The following is a 24165-nucleotide window of genomic DNA, read 5'->3' as shown; positions in this document are numbered from 1 at the left end:
AAGCTCAATCTGTCAATGGGAGACTTGCATGAATATTTGAGGTAAACCTGGATCTCACTTCATAATACCACCATTTTGTTTTGTGACACGTCTTGATCTCTTCCTTTATATTGTGTTCTGCTTTGTATTTCCAGTTATTATGCAAGCCAGAAGAAAACATTAGAAATCAACCCAAAGCACCCTCTCATCAAGGACATGCTGAAACGCATTTCTGTAAGTATCACATACACAACCATGTGAAGCTGTGTTCATAATACTCCCATCTCAACCTGATTATTGAGTGGTGCCAATGTGGTCCAAGCCAGAGTTCCTCAATTCATCAGTTGAGTGATGTCCGTAATATAACACAATATTATTGATCCACTATACAGCGCTCCAAAGGTATTGGGACAGTACCCTTTTTTGTGTTGACTTTGGATTTGAAATTATGTTATGACTGAGGTTAAAGTGCAGACTGTCAGTATTCATCTGAGGGTATTTTTGTACATAATTGTCCCTCCCCTCCCCATTTTAGGGGACCAAAAGTATTGGAACAATTTCACTTGTATTTGGTCCCATGTTCATAACATGCAATGACTACATTAAGCTTGTGACTCTACAAATGTGTTTTTGTTTTATTTTGTGCCCGATTAGAAGTGAATGGTAAATGTATTCATTTTGGAGTCACTTCTATTGTGAATAGGATGTTTCTAAACACTTCTACGTTAATGTGGATGCTACCATGATTACGGATAATCCTGACTGAATCGTGAATAATGAGGTGAGAAAGTTAAATACATCATACGCCCAAAGAAATGCTAACATCTCACCATTACAATAACAGGGGAGGATAACGTTTTTTGTAATGGAGTAGTTTTTGTGCGTCGCACTCATTCAGGATTTTCCATAATCATAGTAGCATCAACATTAATGTAGAAGTGTTTAGAAACATATATTCTTTACAATGAGTGACTCCAAAATTACACTACATTATTAACCATTCATTTATATTTGGGCACAATCTGAAAAAACAAAAAGCATCCAAAAAATGTGTACTCACAAGGTTGATCTTGTCATTGTGTGCTATGCCTATGGGACCAAATACTAAATGGTTTACTACTTTAATACACAAGTAAAATTGTCCCAATACGTTTTGGTCCCCTAAAATGGTAACTAGGTTCAAAAAGTACTGTAATTTCTAAATGTTTCAACCAATATGGATGGCCTCCAATTTAAAGTGGAGTCTGCACTTTAACCTAATTTTATCCTTCCATTACGTGTCACTCTCCCAATACTTTTGGAGCTCACTGATAGACACTGACAACTGAAATGGTAAATGTTGCTGTCAGTCTGATCTGTGGGCAGGTATTACTGTTTTTTGTTTAATACACTAACTGGATGTCACCCTAGACAAGTGTCTGCTAATAGTGTTGGAGTAGTGAACTACATGTAATTTAACTTAATTTTGCAGTAGCTTGGCGGTAGTTGAACAGAATTCATATCTTGGTAGTGTTTTCAGTAGTTAATTTTTCTCTCCATGTAACAGTGTAGCAAACTACAAACTGCTAAAAAAGTTGTGAAGTAGGCAATTTCCTTTTTTTCGGCATCGGGCCCAGTTTCCCAAAAGCATATTTAAGGCTGTTGGTCGTTAGAACCTTCGTAGTAGCATCGTTAAATCTCAGAGCTGTTTCCCAAAATCATCGTTATTAACGTTCTTGAAAATGCCCGTAATCAAACATAAATCATGTGATACTATGTCTCTGACTGCTTAACTTCAGAACAAAATTGACAAGAAAATAAAGTTGTCAATGTCTTAATACAACCAACCTATAAAAAGATTATTCAAATTAACTGAGATGGCTGAATTAAAATATAAACGCTAGAATATAGGCCTATTTCAGTCATATTGGAATGCATTCTATTGTGAATAGGATGTTTCTATATTTCATGTTCTATTTTGCTACTTGTGGGCTATGTCTGTAATTTGTCTCCAATATATTTCATGTGTAGCTGAACATGTGCCAAATCAGGGATTTAGTGCATTTTTTTAAAATTAAGTATTATAATAGTTTCTCTCTAGGAGCTGATCCCTCGTCAATAATGTAAAGTTAAGATTTGAATGGAGAAAGCGGATCGGAGGGCAGCGCTCCCTTTTTTTTCGAACCTATCAGCATCGACACATGCTCCAATGACTCACTTAGTGACTTTTCTATCTGTGTGGTGTTTTGGATAACGCATCTTACGTCTTCGGCCGTTAAGTTGTTTGGATGTAGTAAACTGCTTTTTTTTCAAAGAGAATTTCAGTTAAATAGTTTACTTTTAAGGTTCGCTTTAGTTAAGCTAAACTTTCAGTGTGAAGTAATTGGTAGCTTGGTAAACTCTTAAAAATAGCTTCCCCAACACTGCTACTAAATGACTCGAACTGTAAATATAACTTATTTGGGACCTCTCCCCCTAGACTGATGCCGAGGACCAGACTGCCTCAGACCTGGCCATGGTGTTGTTTGAGACGGCCACGCTGCGTTCAGGCTACCAGCTTCAAGACACCAAGGCCTATGGAGACAGGATTGAACGCATGCTGCGGCTCAGTATGAACGTAGATCTCAACGAACAGGTTGAGGAGCCAGAGGAGGAGCCTGAAGAGGCGGCAGAGGCTGAGGAAGAAGAGGAAATACAAGATGAGGATGAAGTGGTATGTTTCTAAGTACAACAACTATGTTTAGGCCAGTATCCACACATTAAGTCCTGTTACTTACTTTTCCTTCCTCTTTCCCATACAGGTAACAGATAAAGATGAATTATAAAGCATTAAATGAGTGTGGGTGTCATGATGGACCTATCCTGGAGCTGAGCCACAACCAAGACCACCCATGGCCAACCAAGTCCTAGCCTTGAAATTCAGACCGAATTTAGCTCCATTCTGTACGTTTCACTCCATTATCTATGAATTAGTCATTACGACAGTGAAACCGTGTGATTTATTCTGGATAGCCAAGACCACCACCAGCTGGCCAAGAACACCAACGGTCAGTGAAGACTAGCCAGGTCCCAGATCGGTTTGTGTTGTCTTGCCCAACAGATCAGGCTAAGTCAAGACATTGATGGCCATTGGCCACCTTTCACTCACTCGGGAAGGTCCTGATCAGATTTTTTTTATAAGGCTTTGGTTTTGCTTTGTTACATTCATGATTGTAAATTTGTTAATATTTCACTGAGCTGTCTTTGGAAAAGATGAAAGATGTGATCGATACTGTCACTTGATCCCATTAAATAAATATTTATTGGGATAAGAGTGACTTTTTATATTTTGTTTAAAAAAAAAATTAACTACCATAGGTAGTTGAAAACAAATTTTTATTTACAATGACGGCCTACCCTGGCCAAACCCTACCCTAACCCAGACGACGCTGGGCCAATTGTGCGCCTCCCAATGGGACTCCCAATTACAGCCGGTTGTGATACAGCCCGGGATCGAACCTGGATCTGTAGTGACTGCTCTTAAGAATAGCTTCCCCAACAGCCTTAGACCGCTGCACCACTCGGGAGACCCTCTATTTTTATTTGCTTTAACTCTTTAAGAAGCACATGCAGTGGCTGACACGGAAAACAGATCTGGCAATAAGAATAGGCTACACTCTTGACCATTTACATCTAGGAATTGAGTTTTGCGCTTGAAGGAACTTTCTTTTAGGTTCAGTTTCATAATGTGCACCTGCTCATTAGTTCGTTAGCTAATGGGGCGGGGGGGGGGGGGGTCAAAAGGGATTTTCATAGCAGGTTAGATCATTTCTCCTAACCTTAACCTCAGTCTCCTAAACTGCTATGAAAAAGTCACTTCGGTATATTTCATATGAAACAAATGGGGTAGAAAGTGCAGCACAATGCACACAACACTAAGTGCTTTACCAAGCTTAGCTATCTCGCAAGATGACCAAATCTAATTCACTTCAAATCCAATTCATTTATTATAGCCCTTTGTACATCAGCTGATATCTCAAAGTGCTGTACAGAAACCCAGCCTAAAACCCCAAACAGCAAGCAATGCAGGTGTTGAAGCACGTTGGCTCGGAAAAACTCCCTAGAAAGGCCAAAACCTAGGAACAAACCTATAGGAACCAGGCTATGAGGGGTGGCCATTCCTCTTCTGGCTGGGCCGGGTGGTGACTATAACAGAACATGGCCAAGATGTTCAAATGTTCATAAATGACCAGCATGGTCAAATAGTAGGTCTGGGACAGGTAGCACGTCCGGTGAACAGATCAGGATTCCATAGCCGCAGGCAGAACAGTTGAAACTGGAGCAGCAGAACAGCCGGTGGACTGGGGACAGCAAGGAGTCATCATGCCAGGTAGTCCTGAGGCATGGTCTTACGGCTCAGGTCCTCCGAAAGAGAGAATTAGAGAGCACACTTAAATTCACACAGGATAAGACGGGAGAAGTACTCCAGATATAACAAACTGACCCTAGCCCCCGACACAAACTACTGCAGCATAAATACTGGAGGCTGAGACATGAGGGGTCAGGAGACACAGTGGCCCCATCCTATGATACCCCCGGACGGGGCCAAACAGGAAGGATATAACCCCACCCACTTTGCCAAAGCACAGCCCCCACACCACTAGAGGGATATCTTCAACCACAGACAGGAAGATCACATCAGTGACTCAACTCACTCAAGTGGCGCACCCCTCCTAGGGACGGCATGAAAGAGCACCAGTAAGCCAGTGACTCAGCCCCTGTAATAGGGTTAGGGGCAGAGAATCCCAGTGGAAAGAGGGGAACCGGCCAGGCAGAGACAGCAAGGGCAGTACATTGCTCCAGAGCATTTCTGTTCACCACACTCCTGGGCCAGACTACACTCAATCATATGACCCACTGAAGAGATGAGTCTTCAGTAAAGACTTAAAGGTTGAGACCGAGTATCCGTCTCTTACATGGGTAGGCAGACCATTCCATAAAAATGGAGCTCTATAGGAGAAGCCCTGTCTCCAGCTGTTTGCTTAGAAATTCTAGGGACAATTTGGAGGCCTGCGTCGTGTGACCGTAGCGTACGTGCAGCTATGTACGGCAGGACCAAATCAGAGAGATAGGTAGGAGCAAGCCCATGTAATGCTTTGTATGTTGGAAATCAGCCCTTGCCTTGACAGGAAGCCAGTGTAGGTAGGCTAGCACTGGCGTAATATGATCACATTTTTTGGTTCTAGTCAGGATTCTAGCAGCCGTATTTAGCACTAACTGAAGTTTATTTAGTGCTTTATCCGGGTAGCCGGAAAGTAGAGCATTGCAATAGTTTACCCTAGAAGTAACAAAAGCATGGATTAATTTTTCTGCATCATTATTGGACAAAGTTTCTGAATGTTTCATACTACCAGTTCGCTTGTTAGCACGACCTATCTAGCTAGCTTCGCCACTGATTCTCGACAGCTAACAGGCAGCTGCTTCATTCAAAATGAATCCATTGTGACTTTAATTATACTGAACAAAAATATAAATGCAACAATTTTGAAGATTTTACTGAGTTGTTATAAGGAAATCAGTCAATTTAAATGAATTCGTTAGACCCTAATCTATGGATTTCACTTGTATCCAGATATGCATCTGTTGGTACTTAAATGAGAAAGGTAGGGCCGTGAATCAGTACCAGTCAGTATCCGGTGTGACCACCATTTGCCTCATGCAGCACAACAGATCTCCTTCGCATGGAGTTGATCAGGCTGAATGTTGTTCCACTCCTCTTCAATGGCTATGCGAAGTTGCTGGATATCGGCGGGAACTGGAACGCGCTGTCATACACGTCGATCCAGAGCATCCCAAATGTGCTCAATGGGTGACATGTCTGGGTATGCAGGCCATAGAAGAACTGGGACGTTTTTAGCTTCCAGGAATTGTGTACAGATCATTGCGTCATGGGGCCGTGCATTATGGTCAAACATGAGGTGACGTCCGCAGATGAATGGCATGCCCAATGGGCCTCAGGATCTCGTCACAGGATCTCTATGCATTCAAATTGCAATCAATAAAATAATTGTTTGTCTGTGGGTTGTCTGCCCATACCGCCACCATAGGCACTCTGTTCAATGTTGACACGTGGTCTGCGGTTGAGGCTGGTTGGACATACTGCCAATTTCTCTAAAATGACGGTAGAGAAATTCTGGCAACAGATCTGGTGAACATTCCTGCAGTCAGCATGCCAATGGCACGCTCCCTCAACTTGAGACATCTGTGGCATTGTGTTGTGACAAAGGCACATTTTAGTGGCGTTTTATTGTCCCCAGCACAAGGTGCACCTGTGTAATGTGCATGCTGTTTAATCAGCTTCTTGATATGCCACACCTGTCAGGCTGATGGATTATCTTGGAATAGGAGAAATGCTCATATATATGGATGTGTACAAATTTGTGCACAACAGAAGCTTTTTGTGTCTCCATTAGCAGGTAGCCTAGTGGTTAAGCGTATTGGGCCAATAACCAAAAGGTTGCTGGTTCGAATTACCGAACCAGCAAGATGGAAAAATCTGCCCTTGAGCAAGGCAGTTAACCCTCAACAACCCACGGTGTCATGGATGTTGAGTAAGGTGGGCCTCGCACCTTTCTGATTCACCCTTGGTTGGATTAAATGCAGAAGACGCATTTTGGTTGAATGTGTTCAGTTGTGCAAATGACTAGGTATACCCCTGTGTCTGGTGTGCCTCTCAATCATGTCCTACCCTTCTGTTGCTGTCTCGGCTTCTTGTTTGGTGTCTCTCCATCTACTCTTCTGTTGCGGTCTATCTTTTCTGTTATATCGTGCATCCCTCAAAAGATACATCGGTGAAAAATATCGGAATCGGACGACATTAGCTAGAAATGCCAACCTCTGCACCAGCCCGATGTCTAGTGTAACGACGATGTGCCAAACCGATGTCTAAGCGACCGTGCATACCTAATATAACATAGGTACATGATGTAATGACGCCACGTAAAATTTTGCGCTACACGTGCAACATAGCATTCCAAATCTAGCCTACCATTTCTGCTATGTAGATCGAGCAGTCAACAAGTTGAGCAGTCATTTGAAAGAGTAAGAATTTCAGCAAGACAACTCAAAGGCGAAATCCATTAATGCCAAGATAATTGCCCTTGACGAACAACCGTTCTCTGTTGTGGGTGATGTTGGCTTTCACCGACTGGTTGAGCATTGGTACACGCTACCAAGTGCGCTATTTTTCAGATGTTGCCCTTTCCGTAGTTAGTCATAGCATCACTGCTATTAGCTTCACAACTGACATTGGGACCAGCAATATCAGCCTCGTCAGCATGCGGAGTCTGACAGCACAGTGGGTAGTCGATGAATTCGTACTGAGGAAAGTCGTATTGCATGCTCATGAATGTGCTGGTTGTCATACTGCTGCCAATTCAACGGCATTTGAGCACATGTTTGAAACATGATCACGCTATCTAGCTAGCTCGCTAGCTCCATTCGAACAACTGACCTGAGATATATGCTCATCAACTTCACCTGCAGCAGACGTGATGCCCTCTGTCATGGCATTGAAACACCTGCTCAACAAAACTGTCCACACAGGCTGTGAACAAGCAATTCGGTGGCATTCTCTCTTTACTGTGTTGCCACCATGCTGGATGCTATGTACAAGGACCGCTTCTTCGATGCAGATCCTTGCAATACCACCACCAACTGGACCAATGTGCCCAAGACAGTTGGTATGTAGTACAGTATATTTGACAAATTGTTTGACAATCTTAAATTATAATAGCTGGTTAGGGTGCTCATACACAGAGTTATGTGATCATCAGCAGTCAGGAACAACTCATGATTGGTTGAGTGCTTTACCATCACCAGTCACTTTAAGAGCACATCAAGCATTTGACTATGTTTGACCAGAGGACAGAGCGTTTTGACAGAGGAAGCTTATATATGTCTGTTTTTATTTTAGCAAAACTGACACTGATCGTAATGCAAGACTGGTGGATGCTATTTTATCATTTACTGCTTTTTTGTTATGTCTTCTAAACGTCTATGGCTAGTTGCAGGTGACATGCTGGAATTTAGAAAATGTTCCGTTATTAAAATAAAAGATGTGTGTGTATGCCGATGCTTTCTGTAAAGCCCTATCTAAACCATTTACAATTGTCTGTCCCCACTTTCCAGGCTGCCAGGGGCAAGTACAGGGCTCAGTCAGTTCCACTATGCCCTGGGGGACTTTAAGGACATCCAGAACTCTCTGGCAGACATCAGCAAGGACTGGAGGAAAAGCATCAACATCATTGGATCCTGAAGGATGTAAAATATGCTGGGATGCAACAGTCAGCTTTCCTCAGTTATGGAGAACCTGCAGAATATATGCTCAGCTCGAACATAAAATGCCACATGATTTGGAACTATTATTGTTGGCTTGCATTGCATTTGTTGTGGCACTGTCCTGCAGGGCTCTTCAACCCTATTCCTGGATACCTACGGACCTGTAGGTTTTCCCTCCAACCATAATCTCTCACCGGATTTCAAATGATTTTCTGGTTGATAAGCTAAATCAGTTAAATTAAAACTTGGATTGGAGCAGGGTTAGCTCTTCTGGAACAGGGTTGGAGAGCCCTGCTGTACAGTAACAATGTATTTGTGTATTAATATTCATCCTCCCTTCCTGCGCAGTACTTCAGATGGTGGCAGACCTCCTGTACGACCAGTACCGCATAGACGGCAAGAACACACACAGCATGAACCTCATTCTAAGTTACTTTGGCAAGGTGCAGAGCCTGTCGGACGACCTGGCCAAGCAGCTTTGGATAGCGCGTCTCAAGGGCACCCAGTCGGTTACACGTGAGTCAGACAAGATGTGGCTGAAGGAATCACAAACCTATAACCTCAGTTTAACAGCAGCACACTGACAATCTGACACATATACAGTAGGGCAAAAAAGTATTTAGTCAGCCACCAATTGTGCAAGTTCTCCCACTTAAAAAGATGAGGCCTGTAATTTCATCATAGGTACACTTCAACTATGACAGACAAAATGAGAAAGAAAAATCCAGAAAATCACGTAGGATTTTTATTGAATTTATTTGCAAATTATGGTGGAAAATAAGTATTTGGTCAGAAACAAAAGTGGGAGAACTTGCACAATTGGTGGGTGACTAAATACTTTTTTGCCCCACTGTACTATTTATAATTAGGGCCCTGTGTTTTGCGCTATGTGACAGCAAGACTTTATCATGTATTGTAAGCCTTATCTAGAAATGAGAATTACACAAAAAATGAAAGCAATTCTGAGGATGGTGCTGAACCATCTGACATAAAAAGAGGACAGTTGAAGGAAAAATTGTTAAGAAAACTGTCTGTGCATTCATCTCCTCCCAACTCCACTACTGTAACTCATTACTCTCCGGCATCAACTCTAGCTCTCTCCATAAGCTCCAAAACTCTGCATCCACACTAATTCCTGACAGCACAGAATCATAATTTGATGGGTGCTTATATTATTTATCCTATTTCACACATCTACAAGTGTTTATTGATACATGTGTGAATTGGAAATGTTATTTCATATCAAACTCTCTGAGACGCCCTCGAAGAGTGGGGTCACAGCCAGGGACTGCCATTATCAATGGCAACCTTAACCCTAATTACTCTAAGTGCCTTGCTCAATGGCACATAGACAGATTTTTCACTTTGTTGGCTCGGAATTATTAGAACTAGTGACCTTCAGGTTACTGGCCCAGTGCTCTAAACACTAGGCTACCTGCCCCCATCACCCCTGTCGTCTGAGAACTCCACTGGTACCCTGTCTCACACTACATTGAATACAAGATCCTCCTTCTGACCTACAAAGCCCTTCCCCACCTGGACCCGCCCCCCAGACCTTCTTCACTACCCACACGCTCACTCCATTTTAACACAGTTGGCCACCTTGTCGTCTCCAGGTTCAAGCTTCAGATCTTTGGTGACAGGGCCTTCTCCAGTATTGCACCAAATCTCTGGAACTCCTTCTCTCCAGCCATCCATGACTCTGAGTCCATCACCACCATCCCACCCACACGCTACTATCCTCAAACACCCACAATCTCTTGTACATCAACTTGCCTCGTGAAACAGGAGATAGACCTACCATAATGGGCTGTTATGACTGGGACAAGGCTAATTATAATGCACCCATTTGTAACGTGATCTCACAACAATTTATTACCAAACTTTAATGTTAAGGTTGTTAACGTTGTGCAGTACAATTTTTTTTTCCCCACATTGTTTACCCCGAATAATTGTGAAACCGAATTCCCGATTGCTGATTGTGCCGTTACTCACCACAGATGTTGCAAAACAATTGGTATTTGCATTTTTAGTAAGTGTTGCAGTTGATATTGACTTGTTTGATCCCCAGGACAGAATGATGCTCCTGGTCAATTGATAGGTCCTAAGGAGATTCCCCCTTTCAATATGTGGTTAACTGTATGCAGTGTATAATCCCAGCCAACTGACACTCCGGCATGTTGCATCAGCTTGAATTGAGGCAAATGTGTTGATACTGTTTTTACCCCTATTTATGATTTTTATTGATGACTGTCCTTAGTACAACTGTCTTATCCCATAAATCCAAATAAAAATGATAAACACATTCTTTGTCTTGCTCATACCAACTGAACTAGAAAATAAAATCTGAAACCACTTGAAGCTGGGATGTCCCTCCTACCATTTCATTCGCTCTTCCGACTGTCCAACTAACTCCTGGCTCAACCCTACATCACAGCACATGCCTGCAATCGTTACATCGTAGTGCAACAGGACAGAGTGGTTTAAACGCAGAGACAAATTCAGATAGATTAATCAAAAATGATTCATAGATTTAAAACAAAACCCTTTGTCATAGACGGACAAGATTAATATGAAATGGAGCCAACAGAGGGCTGCCTCGCTTCTAGTCCTTAGGAAACTTTGCAGAATAGTTTTATGTATTCTTCCTTACATTGTTAGCCCACAAAATCTGAAGTGCTATTACATACAGCCAGGAAGAACTATTCGATATCAGATCGACGTCAACTTAGCAGCACCACGACCAGGAATGCGACTTTGCGGATCCTTTGTCCCAACAACCCAGGGCATTTGAACTGATTCCAGAGGCGGACCCAAAACAACACCGCCGTTGAAGAGGTAGACAGAGCGGTCTTCTGTTCAGACTTCGGAGGTGCGCACACCACCCACCACTTCCAGTATATTACTCACTAATGTCCAGTCTCTAGATAACAAGGTAGATGAAATTAGGGCAAGGGTTGCTTTCCAGAGAGGCATCAGGGATATGCTGTCGGAGTCGATACAGCCACCTGAATTCTTTGCGCGTCGCGCCGACAGTAATAAACATCTCTCCGGGAAGAAGGGTGGAGGTGTATGTTTCATGATCGACGACTCATTGTGTAATTGTAACAGCATTCAGGAACTCAAGTCCTTTTGTTCACCTGATCTAGAATTCCTCACAATCAAATGCCAACCATATTATCTCCCAAGGGAATTATCCTAGGTTATTGTCACAGCCGTGTATATCCCCCCTCAAGCCGATACCCCGACGGCCCTCAAGGAACTCCACTGGACTTTATGCAAACCGCCCACCGTTCAGCAAATCTGACCACGACTCCATTTTGCCCCTCCCTTCCTATAGGCAGAAACTCAACCAGGATGTGCCCTTGCTAAGGACTATTCAACGCTGGTCTGACCAATTGGAATCCACGCTTCAAGATTGTTTTGATCACGCGGACTGGGACATGTTCCGGGTAGCCTCAGGGAATTATATTGACGTATTTGTATTTATTTATAAATATGATTCAGTGAGTGAGTTTATAAGGAAGTGCATAGGAGATGTTGTACCTACTGTGACTATTATATCCTACCCTAACAAGAAACTGTGGATAGGTGACTGAGAATATGGCTGAATACAAACAGTGTGGTTATTCCCTCTGCAAGGCAATCAACAAGTAAAATGTCAGTATAGAGACAAAGTGGAGTCGCAATTCAACGGTACAGACACGAGACGTATGTGGCAGGGTCTACAGACAATCACGGACTACAAAAGGAAAGCCAGCCACATCACGGACACCAACGTATTGCTTCCAGACAAACTAAACACCTTCTTTGCCCGCTTCGAGGATAATACAGTGCCACCGACGCTGCCCGCTACGAAGGACTGTGGGCTCTCCTTCACCGTGGCCGATGTGAGTAAGACATTTAAATGTGTTAACCCTTGCAAGAATGCCGGCCCAGATGGCATCCTCAGAGCATGCACAGACCAGCTGGCTGGTGTGTTTAGACATATTCAATCTCTCCCTATCCCAGTCTGCTGTCACCACATGCAGCAAGATGGCCACCATTGTTCCTGTACCCATGAAGGCAAAGGTAATATATATATCCCATTTAGCAGACGCTAAGGTAACTTAACGATTATCGCCCCATAACACTCACTTCTGTTACCATGAAGTGCTTTGAGAGACTAGTCAAGGATCATTTTGATGTATTTTACCTTTATTTAACTCGGCAAGTCAGTTAAGAACAAATTCTAATTTTCAATGACTGCCTAGGAACAGTGGGTTAACTGCCTGTTCAGGGGCAGAATGACAGATTTGTACCTTGTCAGCTCAGGGATATGAACTTGCAACCTTTCGGTGACTAGTCCAATGCTTTAACCACTAGGCTACCCTGCCGCCCATATCACCTTAGGTGTCACCCTAGACCCACTTCAATTTGCTTACCGCCCCAATAGGTCAACAGGACAAGAGGAATGCCTATGTAAGAATGTTGTTCATTGACTATAGTTCATCACACTGTCCTATCCCATCTGGACAAGAATTCCCGACAGGAATACAACATCTCCACTTTGCTATCCTCAGAATGTTGTTCATTGACTATAGTTCAGCATTCAACACCTAGTACCCTCCAACAAAGGAGATGATCGTGGACTTCAGAAAACAGCAGAGGGTGCACCCCCATATCCACATCGACGGTACAGCAGTGGAGAAGGTGGAAAGTTTCATGTTCCTTGGCATACACATCACGTACAATCTGAAATGGTCCACCCACACAGACAGTGTTCAGGAGGCTGAAGAAATTTGGCTTCTCACCCAAAACCCTGACAAACTTTTACAGATGCACAATTGAGAGCATCCTGTCGGGCTGTATCACCGCCTGGTACGGTGGTGATACAGCCCGACAGGATATATTTATTTATATGTATATATTCTTATTCCATTCCTTTACTTAGTTTTGTATGTATTAGGTATTTGTTGTGGAATTGTTTGATTACATGTTAGATATTGCGGCACTGTCAGAACTCGTAACACAAGCATTTCGCAACACTCGCAATAACATCTGCTAACCATGTGTATGTGACCAATACAATTTGATTTGAGATGAAAGGCGATATCCTAACGAGTCCAGGAAGCAAGCTAGAGCTCTGAGACATTCACAGCGATGAGTTAGACGTTTTGGTCAAGAGAGACCTTTAGAAAATATGCACATTTTCTCTAGCACTAAACATACAAATATTTGTTACAGTTACAAGGAAGTTGACAGTCAGTAATTTTATAATTTCATAATGCTATATTTAGAAAATATGCAAGTCCTTTCAAGTTTTTTGTTGAATAGGAAATACAGAAAATATTTTACATTTTCATATTTTTATCATTTGTGTACTGTGTACTTGAGCTTGTGTCCTCAAAAGTTACTACCTCTTATCAGAAAGGTGATATTTAAACCTTTTGAGTATGCAGCATTACTAGTTATTGTTTATGGCCCTTTCTTTACATAATTACTTTTGGGTATTACATAGATTACATTTAACTGGTTAATTAACCCCTTTTAATCTGATGTGATTTGCATTATACTAAACACAAATATAAACGCAACATGTAAAGTGTTGGTCCCATGTTTCATGAGCTGAAATAAAAGACAGCAGAAATGTTCCATACGCACAAAAAGCTTCTCAAATGTTGTGCACAAATTTGTTTACGTCCCCGTTTGTGAGCATATCTCCTTTGTCAAGATAATTCATCCACCTGACAGGTGTGGCATATCAAGAAGCTGATTAAACCGCATGATCTTTACACAGGTGCACCTTGTGCTGGAGACAATAAAAGGCCACTAAAAATGTGCAGTTGTCACAACACAATGCCATCAATGTCTCAAGTCTTGAGGGAGCGTGCGATTGGCATGCTGAACGCAGGAATGTCTACCAGAGCTGTTGCCAGAGAATTTAATGTTAATTTCTCTACCGTAAGCCACCTCCAACATCGTTTTAGAGAATTTGGCAGTATGTCCAACCGGCCCTCGGGTAACCACATTCGGCTTCTTCACCCGCAGGATCGTCCGAGACCAGCCACCGGGACAGCTGATGAAACTGGGTTTGCACCACAAAATAATTTCTGCACAAACTATCAGTAACCATATCAGGGAAGCTAATCTGCGTGCAAGTTGTCCTCACCAGGGTCTTTGTCTGACTGCAGCTCAGTGCCATAACTGACTTCAGTGGGAAGTGCTCACCTTCAATGGCCACTGGCACGCTGGAGAAGTCTGTTTTCAGAGATGAATCCCTGTTTCAACTGTACCTGGCAGCGTGTATGGTGTCATGTGGCGAGCGGTTTGCTGATGTCAACGTTGTGAACAGAGTGCCCCATGGTGGTGGTGGGGTTCTAGTATGGACAGGCATAACTTACGGACAACAAACAATTGCATTTTATCGATGGCAATTTGAATGCACAGAAATACCGTGACGAGATCCTGAGGCCCATTGTTGTGCCATTCATCCGCCGCCATCACCTCATGTTTCAGCATGATAATGACAAGACCCCGTGTCGCAAGGATCTGTACACAATTCCTGGAAGCTGAAAATGTCCCAGTTCTTCCATGGCCTGCATATTCACCAGACATGTCACCCATTGAGCATGTTTGGGATGATCTGGATCAACGCATACAGCAGCATGTTCCAGTTCCCACCAAAATCCAGCAACTTCACTTCACACAGCCATTGAAGTGGAGTGGGACAACATTCCACAGGCCACAATCAACAGCCTGATCAACTCTATGTGAAGGAGATGTGTCGCGTTGCATGAGGCAAATGGTAGCAACACCAGATACTGACTGGTTTTCTGATCCACGCCCCTAGCTTTAAAAAAAAGTTATCTGTGACCAAGAGATGCATATGTTTTCCCAGTCATGTGAAATCCATAGAATAGGGCCTAATGTTTTTCAATAGATTGATTTTACATTAACTGTAACTCAGTAAAATCTTTGATAATGTTGCCTTTATTTTGTTGTTCAGTATAATTTACATCTCTTGAAATATTCCCAACTATGTATCCAACTTTGTCATCATGTAGCAACATTGTATCTTTAAATTATGTCATGCCCTGATAGGTCAGGGTGGTAGGTCAGGGTGTGACTAGGGTGTGAAATCTATGTTTATATTTCTTTGTTGGCTGAGTATGGTTCCCAATCAAAGGCTGCTGTCTATCGTTGTCTCTGATTGGGGATCATAAAAAAAAGGCTGCCCTTTTTCCCACCTTCTGTTGTGGGATTTTGTATTTTTGTGTTGCGTGTGTTGCACTCCTAGCTTTACGTTTGTTGAGTTGTTTATTTTTTGGGGTGGAACATTTAAAAATTAAAGAAAATGTATGCCTACCACGCTGCACCTTGGTCTTCATTTAACAACGGACGTAACATATGAATTCAAACCACATCTACAAACTCTATCCACATAGCTATTAAAGCACCTTCAGGTAAAGAATGGCATACAATAAGGTTTGAGGCATATAAGGTATGTTTTAAACAACAATGAGACCTGTCATTTTAGATAATGTGTGTCACTATTCTCAGGTAACCTACCAATCGTATTTCGGAAACCCCCAGACTCCCAATGCCTGTGATGGGGTCATTTTTTCTGATTTGCCTGCTATTTGTCTGTGTTGGAGAGACTCAGGATTGTGTTGATTTAATTGGGTATAGGCAGGGATGGAAATTAAATTGTGATTTCGGACCATACGGTCATCTCCAAAAGGTCGGGTAGGCTGTTTGGAGTGTTTTTCCAACAGGATAAAAAATTGAATCAGAATAATTGTCCCCCAACTTCTAAAACCAAAGTTGCACCCCTGGTATATACATTTGAAGTCATAAGTTTACATACACTTAGGTTGGAGTCATTAAAACTAATTTCTCAACCACTACACAAATGTCTTGTGAACAAACTTGAGTTTCGGCAAGTCGGTTAGGACATCTAGTTTGTGCATGACACAAGTAATTTTTCCAACAATTGTTTATAGACAGATTATTTTGCTTATAATTCACTGTATCACAATTCCAGTGGGTCAGAAGTTTACAAACACTAAGTTGACTGTGCCTTTAAACAGCTTGGAAAATTCCAGAAAATGATGGCTTTAGAAGCTTCTGATAGGCTAACTGACATCATTTGAGTCAATTGGAGGTGTACCTGTAGATGTATTTCAAGGCCTACCTTCAAACTCAGTGCCTCTTTGCTTGACATCATGGGAAAATCAAAAGCAATCAGTCAAGACTTCAGAAAAAAATTGGAGACCTCTACAAGTCTGGTTCATCCTTGGGAGCAATTTCCAAACACCTGAAGGTACCACGTTCATCTGTACAAACAATAGTACGCAAGTATAAACACCATGGGACCACTAGCCGTCATACCGCTCAGAAAGGAGACACGCTGTGTCTACTAGAGATGAATGAACTTTGGTGTGAAAAGTGCAAATCAATCCCAGAACAACAGTAAAAGACCTTGTGAAGATGCTGGAGGAAACGGGTACAAAAGTATCTATATCCACAGTAAAAACTAGTTCTATATTGACATAACCTGAAAGGTTGCTCAGCAAGGAAGAAGCCACTGCTCCAAAACCTCCATAAAAAAGCCAGACTACGGTTTGCAACTGCACATGGGGACAAATATCGTTATTTTTGGAGAAATGTCCTCTGGTCTGATGAAACAAAAATAGAACTGTTTGGCCATAATGACCATCATTCGAGGAAAAGGGGGGATGCTTGCAAGCCGAGGAACACCATCCAAACCGTGAAGTCCAGGGGTGGCAGCATCACGTTGCGGGGGTGCTTTGCTGCAGGAGGGACTGGTGCACTTCACAAAATAGATGTCATCTCAAGACGTCAGTCAAGTTAAAGCTTGGTTAAAAATGGGTCTTCCAAATGGACAATGACCCCAAGCATACTTCCAAAATTGAGGCAAAATGGCTTAAGGACAACAAACTCAAGGTATTGGAGTGGCCATCACAAAGCCCTGATCTCAATCCATTAGAAAATGTGTGGACCGAACTAAAAAAGCATGTGCGAGCAAGGAGGCCTACAAACTTAACTCAGTTATACCAGCTGTCAGGAGGAATGAGCCAAAATTCACCCAACTTATTGTGGGAAGCTTGTGGAAGGCTACCTGAAATGTTTGACCCAAGTTAAACAATTTAAAGGCAAAGCAACCAAATACTAATTGAGTGTATGTAAACTTCTGACCCACTGGAAATGGGATGAATGAAATGAAACCTGAAATAAGTCATTCTCTCTACTATTATTCTGACATTTCACATTCTTAAAATAAAGTGGTGATCCTAACTGACCTAAAACAGGGAATTTTTACGAGGATTAAATGTCAGGAATTGTGAAAAACTGAGTTTAAATGTCTTCGGCTTAGGTGTATGTAAACTTCCAACTGTATACAGTACCAGTCAAAGGTTTGGACACACTTACTCATTACTCAGGGGTTTTCTTTATTTGTACTATTTTCTACATTGTAGAATAATGGTGAAGACGTCAACTGAAATAACACAAGGAATCATGTAATAACCAAAAAAGTATTTTTCAAAGTAGCCCCCATTTGCCTTGACAGATTTTGCACACGCTTGGCATTCTCTCAACCAGCTTTGCTTTCCAACAGCCTTGAAGGAGCTCCCACATATGTTGAGCACTTGTTGGCTGCTTTTCCTTCAATCTGATGTCCAACTCATCCCAAACCATCTGATGGACTCCATCACTCTCCTTGGTCAAATAGCCCTTACACAGCCTGGAGGTGTGTTTGGTCATTGTCCTGTTGAATAAAAAATGATAGTCCCACTAATAGCACAAACCAGATGGGATGGCGTTATCGCTGCAGAATGCTGTGGTTAGTCATGCTGGGTAACTATGCCTTGAATTCTAAATAAATCACTGACTGTGTCACCGGCAAAGCACCCCCACACCATCATACCTCCTCCATGCTACACAGTTGGAACCACACATGCGGAGATCCTCCGTTCATCTACTCTGCGTCTCACAAAGCCACAGCGGTTGAAACCAAGAATGTCAAAATTGGACTCATCAGACTAAAGGACAAATTTCCACCGGTCTAATGTCCATTGCTCGTGTTTCTTGGCCCAAGCAAGTCTTTTCTTTTTATCGGTGTCCTTTAGCAGTGGTTTCTTTGCAGCAATTCGACATTGAAGGCTTGATTCACACAGTTTCATCTGAACAGTTGATGGTGAGATGTGTCTGTTAGAACTATTTGAAGCAATTATTTGGGCTGCAAATTCTGAGGCTGGTAACTCTAATGAACTTATCCTCTGTGGCATAGGTAACTCTGGGTCTTCCTTTCCTGTGGCGGTCCTCAGAGCCAGTTTTTGCAACTGCACAATTCCCCACAAAAACAATGCGAAAACATGTTTTTAGAAATGTTGGCCAGTTCATCAAAAATAAAAAATAAACAGAAATACCTTGACATAATGATTCAGGCCCTTTGCTATGAGACTTGAAATTGATCATCTTTGAGATGTTTCTACAACTTGATTTGAGTCCACCTGTGGTAAATTCAATTGGTCTGACATGATTTGGAAAGGCACACACCTGTCTATATAAGGTCCCACAGTTGACCGTGCACATCAGAGCAAAAACCAAGCCATGAGGTTGAAGGAATTATCTGCAGAGCTCTGAGACTTATGTCGAGGCACAGATCTGGGGAAGGGCAGCATTGAAGGTCCCCAAGAACACAGTGGCCTCCAGTATTCTTAAATGGAAGAAGTTTGGAAAAACTAAGACATTTGCTAGAGCTGGCCGCCCAGCCAAACTGAGCAATCGGGGGAGAAGGGCCTTGGTCAGGGAGGTGACCAAGAACCGGAAGGTCACTCTGAAATATCTCCAGAGTTCCTCTGTAGAGATGGGAGAACCTTCCAGATGGACAACCATCTTTAGAGCACTCTACCAATCAGGACTTTATGGTAGAGTGGCCAATTCGGAAGCCACTCCTCAGTAAAAGGCAAATGACAGCCCACTTGGAGTTTGCCAAAAGGCACCTAAAGGACTCTCAGACCATGAGAAACATGATACTCTGGTCTGATGAAACCAAGATTGAACTATTTGCCCCGAATGCCAAGCTTCACATCTGGAGGAAACCTGGTACAATCCCTTTGGTGAAGCATGGTGGTGGCAGCATCATGCTGTGGGGATGGTTTTCAGCATCAGGGACTGGGAGACTAGTCAGGATCGAGGTAAAGATGAACAGAGCAAAGTACAGAGAGATCCTTTATGAAAACCTGCTCCAGTGCACTCAGGGCCTAAGACTGGGGTGGAGGTTCACCTTCCAACAGGACAACAACCTTAAGCGCACACAGCCAAAAAAATGCAGGAGAGGCTTTGGGACAAATCTCTGAATGTCCTTGAGTGGCCCAGTCAGAGCCCATACTTGAACCCGATCGAATATCTCTGGAGAGACCTGAAAATAGCTGTGCAGCGACGCTCCCCATCCAACCTGACAGAGCTTGAGAGAATCTACAGAGAAGAAAATGGGAGAAACTCCCAAAATACAGGTGTGCCAAGATTGTAGCGTCAGACCCAAGAAGACTCAAGGCTGTAATCGCTGCCAAAGGTTCTTCAACAAAAGTACTGAGTAAAGGGTCTGAATACTTATGTAGATGTGACAGTTTTTTTAATACATTTGCTAACATTTCTAAAAACCTGTTTTTGCTTTGTCATTGTGGGGTATTGTGTGTAGATTGATGAGGGGGGAAAACAATTTAAGCAGTTTTAGAATAATATGTGGGAAAAATCAAGGGGTCTGAAAACTTTTCAACATGCACTATATCTTACTCTTTACTCTTAAAACCATGCTAGTTAAAATACATAACCACACCAACAAAAAGGGGCCCAGGATGCAATCTCGCTTCAGCTCAAACAAACTCCATTAGCCATGTGCTTTTTCCAAAAGAAGCCATCACATGCTCAGGTAAAACCTAGGCTCCACCATGCCTCCAGACTGCATTCACTTCCTGTGGGCAGCCGCCAAAGAAACACAAAGATGGGTTTAAATACATGCAGCTCAAGTCACATGACAAGGCAATTAACCAATATAAATGCTTGTTAGGCTAGTGCACTCAGGGCCTAAGACATGCAAATGAGTCACACCTGTGACGTTTATATACAATATATAGACTATACCAGGAGTATTCCACTCTACCCTACGAGGTCTGGAGCCTGCTGGTTTTCTGTTCTAATTGATAATTAATTGCACCTACATGGTGTCCAAAAAAACGCAGTGGAACTGGCTTCGAGTTCCAGAGTTGAGTTTAAGGGCACTATACCATACACTAGTCCCCAGTTGACAGGAATCTGCAAAAATAAAAATATGTTATAAATTCATTCAATCTAAAACAGTAGGCCTAATCTATTCACCATTGCCTCAAATTGTAATCGGGCAAACTATTGTTTCATCCACAACTTCATTTCAGCTTCCATGTACCATGGGCAAACTATTGTTTCCATGCTGTAGCCTATTCTATTGCAGGCTACCGGTATACCAAAGTCATTATGCTATTCAATTTCAGCATCCAACATTGATCGTTTCATGTACCATGGGCAAACTATTGCTTCATGCTGTAGTGTAGGCTATACCAAACTCATTATAGGCTAGTACATTTCAGCTTCCAATTGTGGTAGTTTCATTTACCATGGGCAATTTTGTAATCAGCAGCCAACTATTAAGTAAATACACAAATTGTGTGCCTTTCAACTGGACTTGTGGTAGTTGGTCTCCTTCCTAGCGATGCTTGCTCCTATCTTGGCAAGTAAGAGGTCAAACTTGCCTCGGTCATGTCAAAAGTACCGTCAGAACACTCTCTAAACAGGCATAGTTGACTAGCAGCTGATACTCCCCTAGCTCTCGAAAACCATCCATGAAACTACACTTCCCAAGTTACACTTACACACCGGTATTCTGAGCATGCTAGATCACTAACAAGCACAGCCTCTTGTCTTCCGCCTGTCTTCCATAAACAAGTGCTGTAACATGGAGATATGGCCATGTGGGAACAATAACCCTATCAAGGTGTTTCTCGCTGATATGAAAGATACGGTCCTTATGCTTCCAAAACCATTCCCTTGCATATATTCAATAAATCCCATTAAAAAATCTTGTTGCTTTCCCAGAAACACATAGCTGAAAGTTACACGTAAGCACCTTCTTGGGTGGTTATTCTACTTCAGTTTGTTACACCGTACCCAAATCGTGCGCAAATTGATTTTGTCCTCCCACACCAAACGTGATCACGATATGCAGGTTGAAATATCGAAACAAACTCTGAACCAATTATATTAATTTGGGGAAAGGTCGAAAAGCATTAAACAAGTTATGGTAATATAGCTAGCTAACTTGCAATTGCTAGCTAATTTGTCCTGGGATATAAACGTTGAGTTGTTTGTTTACCTGAAATGCACAAGGTCCTCTACTCTGACAATTAATCCACACATAGACCAGTCAACCGAAACATTTCTAATCATCTCTCCTCCTTCCAGGCTTTTTCATCTTTGGACTTCATATGGCGATTGGCATCTAACTTTCATAGGTGTATTACCACGACCAACCGACTGAAGTTCATATTTCAATCACCCACGTGGGTATAACCAATGAGGAGATGGCACGTGTGTATCTGCTTCTATAAACCAATGAGGAGATGGGAGAGGCAGGACTTGCACAGCATTCTATGGAACACCGTTTGGGATTATGCAGTGTCACAAATAGAACTGACTTCTCTTTTAGCACTTGGCAATGCATACGCTCGTTGGGTGCAATAATTGAATAACATGTATGTTTAAATGTATTTAGCAATAATGGGTCAGCATGTAAGACCTCACGCAGAGAGGAAGAGGTGAAGCGGGAGGTTTCACTCTTGCCAAAATCTGTCCATAATAAACCCTAAGCGTTCCTATGGGTTAATTTTGGACCTAAACTTGTCACCTGCCTTCCCGCCTTTGGGAGGACTCACATTGGTAGGGCGGAGATATGAGCATCTAGTCATTATATACAGATCTCTGCCGCATGGCAATACAACCTACACATTGGAAAAATACACTGCACGCGCTGCAGCCTAGTCTGGCAGATGTCTAGCAGATGAGTCGCAGCAGTGTGGATTGTATCCCATTGAAATTAATTGACTTTGATGCAACTGGTGTGCACAAGGCATTGGTGAATGTTGAACTTTTGTTGCACACATATTAAGTGAAAATGTTTGATTTACATAATTAAAAAAGTTTGACTGTATTATTTATTAAGCAGCATTGATGCAACGGCTGTCATCTGATTAGGCCTACAATAGTATGCCACTGCAGTTTTTGCCCTCAATTGCAGAGTTGATTAGGCCTCCAACATTATGCCACTGCAGTTTTTGCCATCCATTGCATTGCTGCAGCTCGCTCTCATACGCAATCCCTGGGATGGTGGTTGCCATGGTTTCTTTGGTCACATGTGTAGCCAGAAGCAAGCAGAAGATGCTGAGTCCAAATAATTCAGAGCCATTTTCATTCAGCACATTGAAAGGACTCTCTGCATTGCATGGGGATTATAAAACATTCCCCGGGCAATTAAGCGCATATCTCAGTAAAAAAAAATCTGTATTTTGTTTTGAGTAGAATTGAACAGAATTCTTTCATTTGTTGGAAGCACAAAGATATACATTTTATTCGTATTTCTCATAGATTTGACATCAGGAATGAGTATAGAAATTCCTGAAGGATTGACGGAGCTGTTGCAGAGCTTTACCGTGGAAGTGCTGAGGAATCAGCCGGGAGATTTGCTCGAGTTCGCTTTGCAGTATTTCACCCAACTGAAGGACAGTGAAATTAGAGGAGCCGCGTTTGGCAATGACCAAAATTCGGCCACGAGACCCAGTGGGAAAGCGGTCAATTTCATTGAGGAAGCCATGCAGATTGATTCTGAAAATGGAGAGGAGGAGAGTGACGACGAGGAATTCACAGGTAGGCTAATATATGAACAATAACCATGTTGAGCTCCAGTCTATTAAATTGTATTCAATTTCTATTATATTATTCAGCCAGTGGAATATCGGAATGGAATAGAACATAATAAATTGTATATGAGATGGAATGAAATTCTACAATTGCAACATGTTTGCCTCTTAGAAAATGTAGCCATTGTAGCCAGTGATGTGTGATGAGCTTTCAAATTGTTTTCCACATTGTAACAACACCATGCCAGTTTATCCTGTTTCCTGATTCCTGAGAATTTCTTTTGACATCATTAGGCTTACACAATGCATATAGGCCAAGTTACTAGAGAGGGAGTTAGAGCAACAATAGAGTACACAGTCCTCATGAAAATCACAAACATTAGTAGTGGTGATTTTAGCATGTAAATCTTGGTGGGGCAAAAAATATATATTTTTTGTAGATACATGCCAGCAAAGCCACTACACAACACAATGCTAAACAATCCATTAAGTGCACTATAACGGTGACAAACGATGCCCACATACTGCTAAGGCCTACATAAAGCTGTCTCAACAGCAGAGCTTTCTTTTCAGCACCATGGAGTAAGTCCTTACCACTGCTACACCTGGCTATCAGCGGAGCCTTGTCTGGTAGCGAAACCGCTAATTCAGCCTAATTCACTGCCTTTTTAAAAACATAGCTGATATTGCTGACTTGCTTAAACAAATGTGGTTTCTACTGACAATTGAGACATACAAACTATGGCATAATGGAACGATGAGCCGATAAGAAGCAATCCGTAATTTCGATTAAGACATTCATGAGCGAGCTAAGACGGACAGAGTCAAAATAACTATTTGTTACAGCACCTTCGAAATGTACAGTGACAGAATTCAGAACATGGGTCGTTCTTGCAGTATTCTCCCTGTACACCAAGTCAGAACTGTAGGATAA

General features: G+C 42.2%; 1 protein-coding gene and 1 long non-coding RNA gene across 2 annotated transcripts in view; both read left to right on the top strand.

Annotated features, from left to right (window-relative positions):
• Window positions 1–24165, top strand: part of LOC135524053 (endoplasmin-like) — a 78822-nt gene that overhangs the window by 15276 nt on the left and 39381 nt on the right. Inside the window, exons 14-16 of the mRNA XM_064951200.1 lie at window positions 135–213; window positions 2438–2668; window positions 22932–23238. Of these exons, the coding sequence (XP_064807272.1) occupies window positions 135–213; window positions 2438–2668; window positions 22932–23238 (617 nt within the window). The remainder of the gene's footprint in view (window positions 1–134; window positions 214–2437; window positions 2669–22931; window positions 23239–24165) is intronic.
• LOC135524052 (uncharacterized) lies at window positions 3760–10582 on the top strand. The gene is made up of 2 exons (XR_010452897.1): window positions 3760–8793; window positions 9894–10582. It is a non-coding gene; the product is annotated as an uncharacterized LOC135524052 (long non-coding RNA).

The sequence above is a fragment of the Oncorhynchus masou genome, chromosome 31 (assembly GCF_036934945.1).
Source record: "Oncorhynchus masou masou isolate Uvic2021 chromosome 31, UVic_Omas_1.1, whole genome shotgun sequence".
In the NCBI taxonomy this organism is placed as follows: Eukaryota; Metazoa; Chordata; class Actinopteri; order Salmoniformes; family Salmonidae; genus Oncorhynchus; species Oncorhynchus masou.
The sequence above is the reverse complement of the archived record's forward strand: the minus strand, read 5'-3'. Positions and strand labels throughout refer to the sequence as shown.